This window comes from Eptesicus fuscus, chromosome 6 (assembly GCF_027574615.1).
Source record: "Eptesicus fuscus isolate TK198812 chromosome 6, DD_ASM_mEF_20220401, whole genome shotgun sequence".
Taxonomy (NCBI): domain Eukaryota; kingdom Metazoa; phylum Chordata; class Mammalia; order Chiroptera; family Vespertilionidae; genus Eptesicus; species Eptesicus fuscus.
Window position 1 is genome coordinate 11,734,142 of NC_072478.1, and position 16,925 is coordinate 11,751,066.

A 16,925-nucleotide genomic window follows, 5' to 3' on the forward strand; every position below is an offset into this window, starting at 1 on the left:
AAAACAAGGGGAGCTTACACTCACCTCCAAATCAACCACCAGTAAGGGAGATTAGATTCTTATGTTGACTTAGAATAGTAGAGATTTACCCATTAGGGTGAGTTGGAATTATTCTTTTAAAACATGGACAACTGAACAAATTGGCTGTTATGGAAACAAGAAAGAAGAGGGATATTTGGCAGGCAACCAACAATGTTTGCTCCATCACCAGCCAACTAAGCAGATGGTTGTTATGAGCCTGTGATTAGTGTTGACAGACCATTTGATTACTTTTAATAAGCTGGAAATTTGGATGTTTATACAAGATGTCCCAACTTTTAAATATTGGCAGTAAATTCCAAACACTTAAAAATACTTTGTGGCCCAAATTATTCAGGTCCAATAAGAATAAATCTGCAATTCATACATGTCTGGAAGGCTACCAGTTTAGAACCTCTAATTTTTTTTTTTTATTTAACTGAAAGTTCTTTACTTAGAAAGTGAAGCTCACTTTAACCTTGCCAGTAACTAAATTATACAAATTTCTATGAAAAATATTTTTATTAGTAAAGTTTATTCAATTGTAGTAAACCTCAAACTACACAGCTAATATGGATTATAGAAGATAATCTGGGGAAGATATTATATAAATCAGAAAATGTTTATATACTTTTTCTTCTTAAGAAAGGGTTCTAATTTGACAGGTTAATAGTTAAAACAATTTAGTTGTTGTTAGTCTTCTAATGATAAATGTACTATTTTCTCCCATCCTTCCCAGTTCTCTTCATAGCTGTATCTGTAGAATCATCTTCCTTCCCTATGGAGAATATAAATTTTAAATTCAAAGGTTCTCAAACGTACATCTCAAAAATTTTATTTCATGTCTTCAAAGTATAACATGAATCAAGAAATGTTAACCTCTTTGGGTATCAAGAGCAAATAGTCATGAGCTAGTCCATATATTTCTCCTGTATCCAGATTGTCCCACCTTTCAAGTTGATCATTTACCCATCGATCCTTGCTTTGCCGGTGCTTCAGACATTTGGATTGGAGCCCTAAAAAAGACAATACACTTAAATGATCAACTTTTTCCTAAAAGAATGTATAGACCTCATAATTTTGAAATATGAAGAAATTAAAATTAATTATCTGTAGTTGTACTTCCTACTTTATGGACTATTTGATATATCACAGGGAAGGAGTGGAAAAATGGGAGTGTAAGGAAAGAAGGTAAGAAAAATACCACACTGGGATGCAAATACCCATCTAGCTAATTAGCATAATATGGAGATGTGAGGGGAATCAGGAGAAAAGTTTTGAGATACTAGGTGATTATTATTCTATGGATACTTCCACAATCTCAATATCCCTGGGGAATATTTCTGAGAGAATGAATAATATTGAGATCATCATCACTTCATAGCTAAGACACATCCATCTTTTCCCTCTTGGTTATTGGGCAAACTCAGAAGGAAGACATATGCTAGCACCCATCCTATAATTATACAGATATTATTCTTAGTGAACATCTTCTAGGGAGATATGGCTATTCTCTCCTTGATACCAGAAGTGTTACACGATTATAATAGTTTAGCTATGGATCTCATACCTTAGGTATAGCCATTGGCTTATCCAAGAAAACAGTAGAGGAAAGGACCTTTGTTTCTTCATGCTATATTATGGACAAAAATAATGGTAAGACTTTAGAAATGCTATGCATTTCCCATCTTAGCTATACTTACTTTTTTTTAATCATTCCTGACTTCGTCAGCACTCATTTAAATTCTACCTAACTCTCAAATTCCAGTTCAAATTCCAGCTACTTAGTCAATGGATCCTCTTTCTGTTTTCACCACCCTGACCCCATTCATTTCCCCCTCACCATATTCTTTTCATCCGGATCACCAGCTTTGACATAAATAATATATAAGCAAATAAGTGCTTCATATATATTTGAGTTATTTTCCTACTAAAATTGTAAAATTTCTTTAAAAAAATACCTTAAGTTTTAGTTTTTTCATTTACCCACAGCAGAGCATCAAGTAGGAGGAAATATGCTCAGTAAATATTTGAGTGAATGAATTCTACCTTTTACTTCATGAGTGCCTGACTTTGATTTGATGTTGGCCTGTATGTGGTCTGTTTTCCATCCCCTACCTCCTATAGAAACTATGACTAACATAGGCTTTATTCTATTTACAACAAATAAAAAAGTAAATATATTTTATTATTAAATTTTACATCCTCAAAATCAACATCTAGACACTGTCCTTTGAGGGAGACAGTTTGCCTTCTATAGCAGAACTATTGATCATTTAACAATTATATAACAGAATTGTTTTTAATAATAATAAATTAATACTCATAATAATTTATAGATAATAATTAGAACTTGCTACGCTACCTCAGATTAGCCTAGGGAGCACATATCTTGATAAATAACCCATAGATTTAGAGATACTATTCACATTGGCACAAGAGACATTTTAAAGATCACTGGGGATCAATTGATACTTACAAGGAAGGAAGAATATGACACGGAAGTAGAAATCCGAGGTGGTGGAAAATCTGTCTTTGTAATTAGCTAGTAAGAGGTTAAAAAAAAATTCAAAGGTTGAAATGCACTTAATGGAAAGGCTTAAATTATTTTCAGAAATAATTTTCAGAGAATTTGTGACTTTACCCATGAGAATATTCTAAACCTGTAAGTTCAATTGTTTTCATTTAGGCGTACACATCCAATTGAAAAAATAAGTCCAATGCCAGTAGACATATGACTGGGAGGCCATTCTATGAAGCAGATTGTCACTCTTCCTGTAATGAGTTATCAGTTTTATAGACCTGCTAAATCTGGTTTAACAGTTAAATTTAGGAGTATAATGGACAGGTACACATTCTCAGATTTGACATTTTCAAAATGTTGTGTAAAGAATATATACTTTATATTACATTCACACAGATTTCAACATCCTTCTAAAGAAACAATTGGGCATTGTGGGTTATGTCTTTCACTACTACTTCCTTAAGGTTTGACTGGAAGTGATTTAAGAGAAATTGCTAACTCACAAAAGAAGCTGGAGGCTCACTGCCATCCACTGGCAGGTCAGGGGCATGAAGCTTCATCTGACTTTTCTAAAAAGAAAAAAAAATTTTTTAAATGAATTAATCAGTTTCCTATGTTCATCTTCCAAATAAGCAATCCTTTCAAAGCATTGGAGACCAAGACTATGATGACGCCAAAAGACCAGATGGAAAAATCACCATGTTCCAGCTGCTGCATTCTGCTATGTCCTGAGCTATCAGAGATTGGTAAGTCTCCATCAAAAACATTATTAACAATGTCATTATCACTAACCAACTTCTACTAAAATTTCTAAACTTGCAGGTCACAACCAAGGCATTAGGAATTATACATATTACATATATGGTCATACAAATACACACATTATTTTCTTTACTGGGATATTTTTAAAGGAATAAGAAATCAAGAAAGAGAGAGAGAGAAATCTGACATCTGCCCTCCTTGTTCTCTTATTCTGTTTGCATTTTGTGAATCCCAGCAAAGCAGCCTCTGAGTTTTTGCATTTTAGGGAGACCTTTGCATTTAACCAAAGGCAGAGGACAACTTTCTGAATGTGTAGTTACAGAGCCCACAATCATTGCTGCATACTCAGAAGTGTCATACATTCATAAAACACTGATGAGTAGAAATGATAGATAGGTGGTCAGCACGAGAGAGGGAGAAAATCACAAACTGGGGTCCATAGCAAAGACAGTACAGACTATGATTCACCTCTTTGCAATGAAGAGCCTTCATTGTCTGTGGTTTCCTTTTCTCTCTGGATGGCCTGGTGCCAGGGGCAGACAGTGACCTGTAGGTGAAAGGATAGCATACAAATTGACCAAGCAGTTTGTTCGCCATTAGGGGGAAACTCACGATAAATCTGCCAATTTCCTTTGCCTGTTGTGCCACAATTGGTGAATGACTGGGTTTTCACCTGCTCCCTAGGATGTTCTTCAGGTTTCTGTGTTCTGTAATTCATCATTACCACCACTGATTTTCTTTAAAAAAAAAAATATTTTATTGATTTTGTACAGAGAGGAAGGGAGAGGGATAGAGAGTTAGAAGCATCGATGAGAGAGAAACATTGATCAGCAGCCTCCTGCACACCCCCTACTGGGGATGTACCCACAACCAAGGTACATGCCCTTGACCGGAATCGAACTCAGGACCCTTCAGTCCGCAGGCAGATGCTCTATCCACTGAGCCAAACTGGCTAGGGCTGATTTTCTTTTTTATTCTCTTGCAGAGCCCTGAATCCTAATAATGATGGTGTGGAATACAACTTTTATCTAAATCACGCCATCTAATTAATGATTTGTTTTATTCCTTCACTATTTATTAATAGCGCATTTTAGATAAATAGTTAGTTTTTTTGAAAATGCAAGAAAGATGTTGTAGGGCCAAGACCATTTTCTAAAGACTGACTGATCTTGGTGCATATCAAGACTCCATCACTTACTTTGTACAACTTTGAACATGTTTATTGACCTCTCTGAGCTTCTGTTTCCATATCAGTAAAATTTGAAGTGCCTGTCCTTGCATGATTGTTGTAAAAATTTATATATAACATCTTTTCATCTATAGAATAGAAATAATAGTTACTACCCTCATGATATTCTTGCAAGGATTAAAAAAGATAATGTATGTAAAAGGACTTACTAAAAGTGTTTATCATAAAGATAATAATCAATAAAGATTATATATTGTATTATTATAATGAGTTACAAAATCTTTAATAAGGAGTTATTAATCTTATTATTAAATATATATACAGTAATTACAGGAGAAAAAGACAGGCCTTACTGTGAAAGTTTTCTCAGTAAAAGGAGTACCCAGCCTCTGATCCAAGCAAAATGTGTCTGCACTTGTTTTCTTGTACATGTTTTTTTTCTTAATACATGTTTTTATTAATTTTTTTTTTTAGAGACAGAGGAAGGGAGAGGAATAGAGAGATAGAAATGTCGATGAGAGAGAAACTTCATTGATCAGTTCCCCCCTGCACACCCCCTACTGGGGATGGAGCCCTCTTGGTTCCTGGGTCAAACTTCAACCACTGAGAACACCAGCCAGGCCTGTACTTATTTCTAAGTATTTGAAGTAAACCAAATTTAAATTTGAGAATTTGGGTCACATCTTTTAATTTAAAGTTCATTAGAGGCCCCAAAGTCCCCCCATAAAAGTCTACCTCTGGACTTTCTTCCTCTTTCCTCTGCTGCTTTGGTGCCGGAATACTACAGCACACACCACGAGTATGACAGCCACAGGGAACAGCACCCCGACCACAATGGAGAAGTCTGCAACAAAGAGGACCCAGGCTTAGTGAGGATCTGAGAATCCATACGTACATATCACATTAGTCCTTATTCTTCATTTTGCATAAATTCCATCTACCTTTTCCCTAGAGAAGATGCACTATCTGGAAAATCTCTCATAGCCAGTAAAATGAAGATGTATTTTGATTGAGATTAGTAAAGTATTATTTAGATAGAATAAATAAGGGGAAATCTATATGAAACATTTTGTATGAGATGGGTAGAGCAAATACTCTTGAGAAGTATTAGAAGCAATGATGGTTGTAATAACTGGAAAAAGAATGACTGGAAGATTAGAGAGAATATAAAGTAAGGGGGATGGCAGAAAAGGAGTGAAATATTTTTCAAACTCAAGGCTGAAACAAAACAGGAAAATAGAAACTGAAGCCTTAAAATAAGGTGACCAGATGTCCCGCTTTTGGTGGGACAGTCCCAATTTTTAATTTGTCCCATGTCCTGAGGCGTTTTAAAAAACTCCCGATTTTTGGAAAGAATGCACGACAAGCTAGGGAACGGCGGGAGAACGGGAAGGGAATATACGGTTTTCGGCGGCCATGTGGCTATTTAGCCAGGATATGAGTTTTATATTATTTTTGTTAATTTTATAATGTTAAACTTTAATAATAACAAATCATTGTTGAGAACTGCTTATCAAAGTTCACATTGTTGATCAGTTGTTAGAATTCGACCACCATTGTTGGGACTTAATGAACAATGCCATTGTTTGGGATTGGCAACAACGAAAACATTTTGTAACTGTCTCTCAGACGATACACATCGTACTGCGTGCTAGTAAGCTAGTTAAATAAGTGATGTCATTACAAATTAGCTATTCAGATTATTTAGGTAAGTAATTTATTTATTTATTTCATAAATACATACATTTTCTTGAATTTAGCAGACAGTACTCGTATTATTTATATTTTATAGTGGCGGCAAAAAATGACATGACTTACATTACAGCAAATTCAGAGGAAAAATAATACAAGTTAGTATTGTTATTATTTAGAAAGAAATATAGGATTAAAATTAAAATAATTTTTAAAATATAGTTACTTTATAACAATCAAATTAATTTAATTTATAAACTAACAATATAATAATTTCATGTAATTATGTACCTACTTACTGTGTTTTTAAGCAATATGTATATAATAAGTTATAATATAATTTTAAATTATTTTTTTAGATTTTTAACATAATGAGTAAGAAAAGAGGATGCAAATTCAACGATGATCTAAGAAGTGAATTTCCTGTTATTAAAAAAACCAAAAGCGATTACAATATAGACCAAATTTTTAATCAAGACCCTCCCCCCCCCCCCCCCCCGCCCCCGCTCCCAGGCCAAAACTGGTTTGGCTCAGTGGCTAGAGCATTGGCCTGCGGACTCAAGGGTCCCAGGTTCGATTCCGGTCAAGGGCATGTACCTTGGTTGCGGGCACATCCCCAGTAGGGGGTGTGCAAGAGGCAGCTGATCGATGTTTCTCTCTCATTGATGTTTCTAACTCTCTATCCCTCTCTCTTCCTCTCTGTAAAAAATCAATAAAATATATTAAAAAAAAAAAAAAAGAACCTCCCCCTGCCTCCAGTCAATGGTGGTCAATGGTGTCCCGCTTTACCAATGTTAAAATCTGGTCACCTTACCTTAAAATTATATTCCTGTCAGTAGCAAATAAGGAGCTGAGACATAAGGCAATTAATAGAGACACAACTAAGTATTCTACTGATATTTGCCCTATATTGGAAGAATTATGAACATAAAAGAAATCAAGAAATCATGTGAACTTGTAAGTTGGGGAGTGGTTTAAATAAAATTCTTGGTTCTATATAGTGCTTTTTTCTTTTACCTACTTATCTAAGTAATCACTGTAACTCCAATATTTTGCTATTTAAAATATTCATTTTTCTTATAATAATCAGAAACCACAGATACCAGGAAGTACAGCTTTGAAGAGAAAATCAAACAGGTATTACTCTCTTATTGCAGAGATTAGCAGGTCAATGAGATTATTTTTTTTTATATATAAGAAAAGTTCACAAGTGTAAACACACATAAATGAAGACAGCAGTAGTAGAATTCTAGGAGAGATGATAATTTCACTTCAAATATCTTAAACTTTCCACCCTTCATAAAAATGAAAAGAATTATAAAAATATAGGAAGTAAAGGATTTATGTGGACAGAAACAGAGTAGATTAAAGCTCCAAATATCAGAAGTAGATGTCATTCCTTCTTGGGAAGTCTAAGAAAGAATCAACAAATTAAAAACATAATTAGCCCAAACATCAGAGATAGATGCTATTTTTCTTGGGAAGTCAACAGAGGATCTGAACTTGGGACAGATGATTTATTCAGGCCCTTCCCCATCCCTTGTGTATATAGAACAAGAATGCCTCATGCCTCAAGACAAAGCCCTTCTAGAGAACTCTCTAGAAATAATGGGGTCATAAGAGCCTGAGAAACAGCACAGAGCTAATGGCAGATACCATACTAGATCGGAGAGAGAAGGAAGAGTCAAGGAGAAATTGAATGCAAAGAAAAACCAACTCTCTCAGGAAGTAAATGAAATAAAAACCTCTTTCCTCATGGCAAAGTACTCTTCATCACCCTAGCAACTAGAGATGAGGATCCCCACTTTGGCTGCTTCCCACCCTGATAGAACTCACAGCCAGATCTCCCATCAGGAGAGGTTATTAGTAGGTACAGCAAACACACACACACTCATGCAAAGAAAATCCATGTGAGCTAATTCAAGTTGACCTAATCCTATATGTAACAAAAGATCACATACCCTGAAGCAAAATAACACAATGAAATCCAAGAGACAGGGTGAAAAAACAGAATAGTCAAACTCAGAAGAAATAGAGATAGCCTGGCCAGTGTTGCTCAGTGGTTGAGCATCAAACTATGAAACAGGAGGTCAGGATTTGATTACTGGTCAGGGCACATGCCTGGGTTGTGGGTTCAATCCCCAGTAGGGGCATGCAGGAGGCAGCTGAGCAATGATTCTCTCTCATCATTGATGTTTCTATCTCTCTTTTCCTTCCTCTCTGAAATCAATAAAAATACATTTTTAAAAAGAAATCGAGATAATTCAGTACACAGAATTAAATCTACAAAAACAATCTGTCATATTCTTAGAGAGTTTTATGAGGATGTTATATCTATACTCTAAGTCAAGGCTAGCATGAAAATGGAACAATCAGAAAACAAGAGAATTTTGGAAGTTAAAGTAAGATTACAAATATAAAATTTGAAGAAATCTTTGTTTGTATGTAGAGTAAAATGCATAGGGATGAGGAAAATTGGATTAAAAACCTGTTAAGGAAACTTTGAAGATTAACATTGTGGATTATTTCCAGGACAGGAATTTCAAGAGGAGAGAAAAGAGGCAATGAAATCTTTTGTGATCTGAAAGAAAAGCTTGGAAAAGAAAGCAATTTCTCAGGTTAGGTATGGAATGTTACCTACGGAAGACCAAGGAGGAGTCATCACAGTCAGGAGGGGCCCAGCCCTCTTTACACTGACACTGGAGCTCATGGTCACACACCTGTGGAATCAATGATCTTGTCAGTTTCCATACTAGACTGACCACTGACCTAAGGGCCCACCCATCCACCATTAAGTCCATTCAAAAAATGGAATAACCCCGATTCTGCATCTTTCAGCTATCTACAGCACGTACAAATCAATAATAGGAATTTCATATAGACCAGGTTCTTGAAAGAAATTTTTAATTGAAACACCCTAGTGATGGGTTAGACAAACACAAGCTTTATTTTTTGGGTTGGTGGATTTTAAAAAAAAAAATCTTTATTGATGAAAGTATTGCAAATGTCAACCTTTCCCCACCTTGACCCCTTTCTGTCTGCTCTGTACCCTCTCCAGGCCTTCACCACACTATTGTCTATGTCCATGGGTTATGCATATGTTCTTTGGTTAGTCTCTTCCTGCCTTATTCCTTCCCTCTGATGTTAGACTGCTGCATGCTTCCATGTTTCTGGACCTATTTTGTTTTTCAGTTTATTTTGTTCATTAGACTCTACATATAAGTGAGAGCATGGGATATTTGTCTTTCTCTGACTGGCTTATTTAGCTTAGCATAATAACCTCCAGGTCCCTCCATGGTGTCTCAAAGGGTAAGAGAGACTTCTTTTTTCACACTTACTGAAACATCTATCTATATAAATAAAAATGTAATGTTCGTTTGTTCAAAATCTTAAATCTCCAAAAGTTCTTCACCAATTGCTTTGAAATTTTGACACAATGTTGCATTCTAATATGCGCATTTTTATATACCTTATACCTACTATTATATAGATATCACACCTGTGACAGGTAAAAACATGCTTTTTTTAAAAAAAACAGCGCCATCTGTTGGACGTAAAAGCAACACATGCTATACTAAATATTTTACAATTCCATTTCAATGTTTCCGATTTACAATCCATTTACGACTTCCAAATTTCCAATTTTACGACTCCATTTCATTGTTGATAATGATTGAAGATTTGTGCTTAGAAATCGCGAACAAAGTTCTCAATCAATTGGGAATGCCATCACCGAATCGATCTGCTGCTGCTTCGTTCGATGTAGAATTGCGTCGTGAACAAAATTAAAATACGGGTGATCTTTTGTCGTATATGCAATCAAATATTCCTAAGCTAACGCTTGAGCAAAAAGGCATTTATGATCAAATAATGCAAACTGTCAATAACGGGGTTAGAGAAATCTTCTTCTTAGATGCGCCAGGAGGAACTGGTAAAACATTCCTGATTAGATTGATTCTGGCAGCAATTCGATCCCACAATGACATAGCCTTAGCTCTTGCGTTGTCTGGAATAGCTGCGACATTGCTACCAGGTGGAAGAACTGCTCATTCCGCTTTAAAATTGCCATTGAACATGCAATTCATTTAAACTCCCACATGCAACATTGAGAAAGCATCCGGCATGGCAAAAGTATTGCAGAAATGCAAACTTATTGTTTGGGATGAATGCACAATGGCACACAAGAAATCGCTTGAGGTTCTTGATTGATCATTGCAAGATTTGCGTGGGAACATCAGACCATTTGGGAATGCATTAATATTGCTTGCAGGAGATTTCAGGCAAACATTACCTGTAATTCCTCGATCGACACCAGCGGATGAAATAAATGCTTGCCTGAAATACTCTACTTTGTGGCGACATGTAAAGACGTTAAAATTAATTACAAATATGCGTGTCCAGCTGCAAAACGATCGATCAGCTGAGATATTCTCACATCAATTGCTAGAAATTGGGAGCGGAAAGGTGCCGGTTGATCTGACCTCAGGACGAATTTCATTGCCTCATAAGTTCTGCAATTTAGTGGTGTCAAAAGAAGAATTGGTTGAAAAAGTATTTTCCAGTATTCAAACCAATTATAAGAATCACGATTGGCTGAGTGAATGAGCTATTCTTGCGGCCAAGAACAAAGACGTCTACGAATTTAACAATATTATTCAGTCTAACATTCAAAGTGAGGCAGTCACATACAAGTCTGTCAACACTGTTGTGGAAGCAGATGAAGCAGTTAGTTATCCAACAGAATTTTTGAATTCACTCGATCTGCCAGGGATTCCACCACATGTACTGCAATTGAAACTCGGCGTGCCAATTATCATGCTGCAAAATATCAACCAGCCAAAGCTTTGCAATGGCACGCGGCTTGCAGTAAAAAAAATTAATGAGCAACGTCGTAGAAGCAACAATCTTGACAGGACCTTTCAAAGGTGAAGATGTCCTCATTCCTCGCATTCCTATGATTCCAACGGATATGCCATTTCAATTTAAGACATTGCAATTCCCAATTCGATTGGCGTTTGCAATCACCATCAACAAAGCTCAGGGCCAATCTTTAGAATTGTGCGGTTTAGATCTAGACACGGATTGCTTCTCACATGGACAATTATATGTTGCGTGTTCTAGAGTCGGCAAACCAGACAATCTCTATATCTGCACAGACAATGGAACAACAAAAAATATTGTATACCCACAGCACTGTAAAATTAAACATATTAGAAATGTGCGCTTTCTCTTTTCTTTCTTTTCTATTTAATCAGACTAAGCCACAGCAATGCGTGGCTGGATACAGCTAGTTCTTTTAGATAATCAAAACTGACCTAAAAATTACATAAGATTCAGCAAGATTGGGCAAAAATTTTCAAAACTTACAGCATGTCCTTTGCACTTAGATGAGCAATTGGTCGATTTGTAGGCTTTCTCGATATCTACACATTCTGCATTAATGCAAACCTGAAAGTGACGGGAAAAACAAGAAGTTGACACTAATGTCCAATAGTATTGTTACAGAAGACTGGAAAAAAACCAAGCCATGCTTAGAGAAAAGGAGTTACATTTTATAAGGGCAGGGCCAGAGAAAAATGTGCCTTTCAAATTCTGGGCAACCCCATGGAGGAAACCTTTTCTATTTATACTTTTCCTAGCTCTTTTGTCTCCCAAATTTGGAATGAGACTTCCGGGTCTTCTGGGAAAGAAGGCCTATGTGCTGGGGAGGGGCCATGAGACCATATCTCAAGGCCTGGCCTGGTGTCAGCACTGACAACTCTGTCTGGGGCATAGTTTATGGCCTCTCTGGAATGGGAGTAGTCTTATTTTCCTTATTATTTAAGCAAGCATGCGTTTACAGAAGCCAAAATAGCAGGGTTAAAATTTCAAAGAGCAGTTTTTATATAAGATGGATGCTTCAGTATCAGTTCTTCAAATTGTTTGGAACTTGGTCTTATATTATTAGCCACTATTACCATTATTAAACTTACCTTTTTCATTAGGGAAATCACAGCATTCTTTTGAAAATAGGAAGATGGGATCTACGTAATCTTAGAGGGAAGGCAGAGTGGGTGAGTGGGAAGAGATCAACCAAGAACTTGTATGCATATATGCATATCCCATGGACACAGACAATAAGTTGGTGAAGGCCTAGGGCAGTTAGTGGGAGCAGGCTAGATGGGGTAAATGGGGGAAAGTGGGGACATATGTAATACTTTCAACAATAAAGATGCAAAGATATAGATATAGATGATATAGAGATAGAGATAGAGATAGAGATAGAGATATATAAAATAAAATATTTAGAGAGTCCTCTTTAAAGATTTTCTTACTTCACTTCATTTCTCAGGGGTCATCCCCTTAACCCACCTCCTCTCTTAAGACTGATATTTAGAATAGAGCTGAGCATAGCACATGATAAAAGATAACCATTCCAACAAAAAATATTATGGAAAACATGTTAATTAATATCACATCTTCTGCAATATTAACAATTATAATTTATATAAAAATAAATAATATTTTAATCTCTTTATTATTATCAGCGAGACTATCATTCATTGAAAACTTACCAATTTAGGGGCAATAAAACTTACCAAAATTTAACAATCTAGTGCTAAGCACATAATAGGTACTGATGAAATAATATTGAAGGAATACGTGCAGGCAGGCGTAAATGAATGACATAAGCATTGCTTTGAAAACTGCTCCTATGAAACACAAGGAGTCCTTGAAAAACTAAACAGGAAACTAAAACTAAAAAAAAACATTTGAATAAAAGCCACGATTTCAACCTACCTTCTTATTTCCACACTTAGTTCCATTGGCTACCATGCCTATTTCTTCACTGCTGTCTTCGGGATCAAATGTTTTACATGTCAGGAAAGTTACTATACGTCCTTTCCAGGGCAAATTATCTGACCCACCATGACAGAACAACTTCCCACATGTGGCATCACTAAGGAAAAGTAAACAAAAAGGGCTGCAGTTAAATTACCAGGACCCAAATTGCAGTTGATAGCTTCCCAACTATCCACATTGAACTAATGGTATTTCTCCCTATAGCAGAGACTCCTGGTTCTCCTTTATATCAAAACTAGAGGCCTGGTGCATGAAATTTGTGCACTCGGGGGGGGGGGGGTGTCCCTCAGCCCTGCCTGCACCCTCTTGCAATCCATGAGTCCTCAGGGGATATCCCACTGATGGCTTAGGCCTGCTCACCACGGAGGCTCCAGCCGTGACCGCAGCTTCTGACTGAGCAGCGCCCCCTCTGTAGGAGCACACTGACCACCAGGAGTCAGCTCCTATGTTGAGCGTCTGCCTCCTGGTGGTCAGTGCAAATCATAGCAACCGGTTGTTCTGCCATTTGGTCGATTTGCATATTAGCCTTTTATTATATAAGATTTTTCTTATTCCTCAGTAATAGCACCATTGAATATGGGAAGGCATATTGTTGCTGTAACAACAACAAAAACACATTTTCCATATTCCCATGCTGCTACTTTTGGACAATGGGAAAGAAGCAGAATCTTACTAGTAAGTACAAATTCTTGAAGGTGGCCTTACTCTGTTGTTCTTGTTTGTTTGTTTGTCATTTTTGCTTATTGGAAAGTGATGGCTGGCTCTGAAGAAGCCAACACAGAACAAGAGAAATGCTTGGGAATGGAGATCACATATATAATAGAGCTAGAAAATATAAAGAGAATGGATTTCTAATATAATGGAGAGTACCTAGGAAGTCAATTTCTATATTGTTTCAGTTAATTTTTCTTACTTATTTTCATGAATTGCAGTAGAATAATTTCCACGATGGTTGTATCAATATAAATCTTAGCCTTAGTTGATCCTCATGTGGGGTTACTGAAAGAACTATCTCCCTGCAAAGGCAGATGGCACTGCTCAGCACTCAAGAAAACCATGTGTTTACCACTGATGAGAGTAAAGTCACCGCCAATAAAAGTGCAGATGATTGCTTTATGCAGAATTCAGAGGAGGGCTGTGAAAAAGTATTCTGAGAGCAGGTAGAATCGGATCCTTCTGATGTCTTTGGTGGTTGTTGAAAAATATGAGTGAGCAGTAGAGAAAGGCATGCATCCTCTTCAAACTTGTTTTTCTTGAACCACTTAAGGGAAGTCTTATAATGAAGATTCTAGGATACAGGGGATCAGTTGCTATTAAAACATGACTAGAAAGGCAGCCTGTGGGGAGAATGAAATGCTTGTGCCTCTAGTTGTAGTAATTAGCCAACACTCATACAGATGGTTGCCGGGGTTCTTTTTCCCCAGCCTTACAAAGGGTTCAGCATTCTGGAGAAAGGGCTGCACGTAGATGATTAAGAAGGAGTCCGTGGACAAAAGATATTTTTGATAGGCATTGGGGGTCAGAGGAGCTTCCAGCTGAAGGAGCTAGAAGACTCTCCTCCTTGACCAGGGACCTGTGCTTTTATGAAACACAATTTGTCCCAAAGCAAGGTGGAAATATACACTTCAAAGGGTATGGTATCAAAGGGTTTACAGAAATTGTCAGTTTCGGGAATAGCCTACAGCTGTTCAGGTGTTTGGCCAACAGGAGGCAATAAAATGCCCTGAGCTGTCTGGCAGTTAACAATACCATTCAGGTTTGGGAGAGATACTTTGTAGCCACTTCCAACAGGTAAACTACATGTGACTCAACCCTGTTGAGCTCCCCAAGCTTCACCAACCTTTTGGTAAAACTCTTGCAATTATTACATACTGGAATTGGTTCTCGGCAATGGTGATATAAGAAAAGGGGATATGCACATGCTGTCAATGAAAAACCGCAACGACTCTGCTCTCTTTCCCCACTCACTACCACTCGTACTACATATTGCTCTCTTTTCCCAAAAATATTTCCTTTTACGTATTTCCTCCCTTTGAATCTTCCCTGATCTCCTATAAAGGAGAAAGCACAGAATGTGATAGTCCATCCTTTAGGCCTAACCTCCCCAAGAGATTATCCTATGTCTAAAATACATTTGGCTTAGAAAAATTAAAAAAAAACACAAAAAACACAAAATATAGTTTGCTTGGCAATATCTATCATCTAAAAAAATTAGTATTTAATAGAAAAACTTTGAGAAATGCTGATCTTGTTTAACGTCTTGTTGCACATTACTTAGTGAAAAATTTGGAGCAGGTACAAGAGGTTTAATCTAGTATAATTTGAATTTTTAATGTCATCTTAAAATTGCACAATCAAAAAAATCTTACAGAAAAATACCAAGTTTATTGCATATAATATTCTATGCTTTTTCTATAATCCTATCTAATAAAGAGGGAATATGCTAATTGACCATCACTCCGTCACAAAGATGGCTGCACCCACAGCTGAGGCCAAGTTCCCATAAGGAGCCTTAACGAGCAATCAGCAGGGACCTGAGGCTACACCCTTCCCGGCCCCCATGGGGCTTGACAGGGAACCTCAGGCTGCGCCCCCTACCCAGCAGGGCTTGACAGGGGACCTCAGGCTATGCCCCCCACCTAGCAGGGCTTGACAGGGGACCTCAGGCCATGCCTCCCGCCCCGGCACCAGGCCAGGGGACCTGAAGCCATGCCCCCTGACCGGCAGAGCTTGACGGGGGACCTCAAGGTGCGCTTCCTGTCCTGGTGCTGGGCTAGAGGACCTCAGGCTGCTCCCCCCGCCCCAGTGCCAGGCCGGGGGACCTCAAGGTGCACCCCCAGTGCTGGGTCGGGGGAACTCACGCCACACCCTCCACCCAGCAGGGCTTGACGGGGTCCTGAGGATGCACCCCCCTGTCAGTGGGGCTTGATGGGGGACCTGAGACTATGCCCCCCCCCCCGGTGCTGGACCGGGGGACCTGAGGCTGCACCCCCCTGCCTGGCAGGGCTTGATGGGGGACCTCAGGTCATGCCCCCACCCAGCAAGGCTAGATGGGGGACCTCAAGGCATGCCCCCTGCCCTGGTCTGGGCTGGGGGACCTCAGGCCACACACCCCCATCCTGGCACCGGGCCAGAGGACCTGAGGCTACGCCCCCTGCCAGATAGGGGTTGACAAGGGTGGGACTGGCCGGGTCTGGATCTAGCCCAATGGCAGGGGGGCCAGCCGGGTCTAGATCTCATGTGATTTTGAGGTGCATGTGGGTGGGCAGGGACTTGACTCTGGGTCCCGTGGTGTGCCCCAGACTCTGACAGGAGGAAGGTTTTCATATATATTTTACTAATTTTCTTTCATCTCTGACACTTCTATTATAGAGAAAAGGCAAATAGCAATATTAAATTATTTCCTCTAATCCCCTTTTAATGTGCACGAATTTCATGCACCGGGCCACTAATGTCAATATAAGATTAAAACATTCTTCAGGTGAATTGTCAATTTTTTCTCTTGCTGCATTATTTTTCTTTATATAATTCCATGGCAAGTTTACATAAAACTGTACAAGCACTTATTAATTATTTCTCTGAGTAGGTAAATATTTGTGCCCCTAGAATCATAATGAAAGATATCAGATGAGAAAGTACCTAAAATATCCTGGAAAATCAATGGACATTTTTCCAACCAGGACCATTTACCTTGCTTGTCCCATCTCAAACATTCATTCTTTTTAACAGTGATTGTACCTAATGTCATCTAAAACACCCACCAGGAGGGACTTGAAAAAAGACATTAATTCTTATTTCGCTTGTTAACTCAGTGCCTAGCTAGAAACATGGCACATGATAGTCACTCAATGAAAATCAAATGAATGATTTTCAAATTAACTTTTTCTTGAAATGGAA

At 38.0% G+C, this 16,925-nt stretch overlaps 1 protein-coding gene across 1 annotated transcript in view; it reads right to left on the minus strand.

The window, feature by feature from the left end:
- Positions 1-910: 910 nt before the first annotated feature.
- Positions 911-16,925, minus strand: part of ADAM28 (ADAM metallopeptidase domain 28) — a gene marked incomplete at its 5' end in the record, with an annotated part of 54,525 nt that continues 38,510 nt past the window's right edge. Inside the window, 9 exons of the mRNA XM_054716799.1 lie at positions 911-1,034; positions 1,589-1,651; positions 2,498-2,563; positions 3,046-3,111; positions 3,773-3,851; positions 5,229-5,337; positions 8,827-8,905; positions 11,553-11,633; positions 12,966-13,125. Of these exons, the coding sequence (XP_054572774.1) occupies positions 1,014-1,034; positions 1,589-1,651; positions 2,498-2,563; positions 3,046-3,111; positions 3,773-3,851; positions 5,229-5,337; positions 8,827-8,905; positions 11,553-11,633; positions 12,966-13,125 (724 nt within the window). The remainder of the gene's footprint in view (positions 1,035-1,588; positions 1,652-2,497; positions 2,564-3,045; positions 3,112-3,772; positions 3,852-5,228; positions 5,338-8,826; positions 8,906-11,552; positions 11,634-12,965; positions 13,126-16,925) is intronic.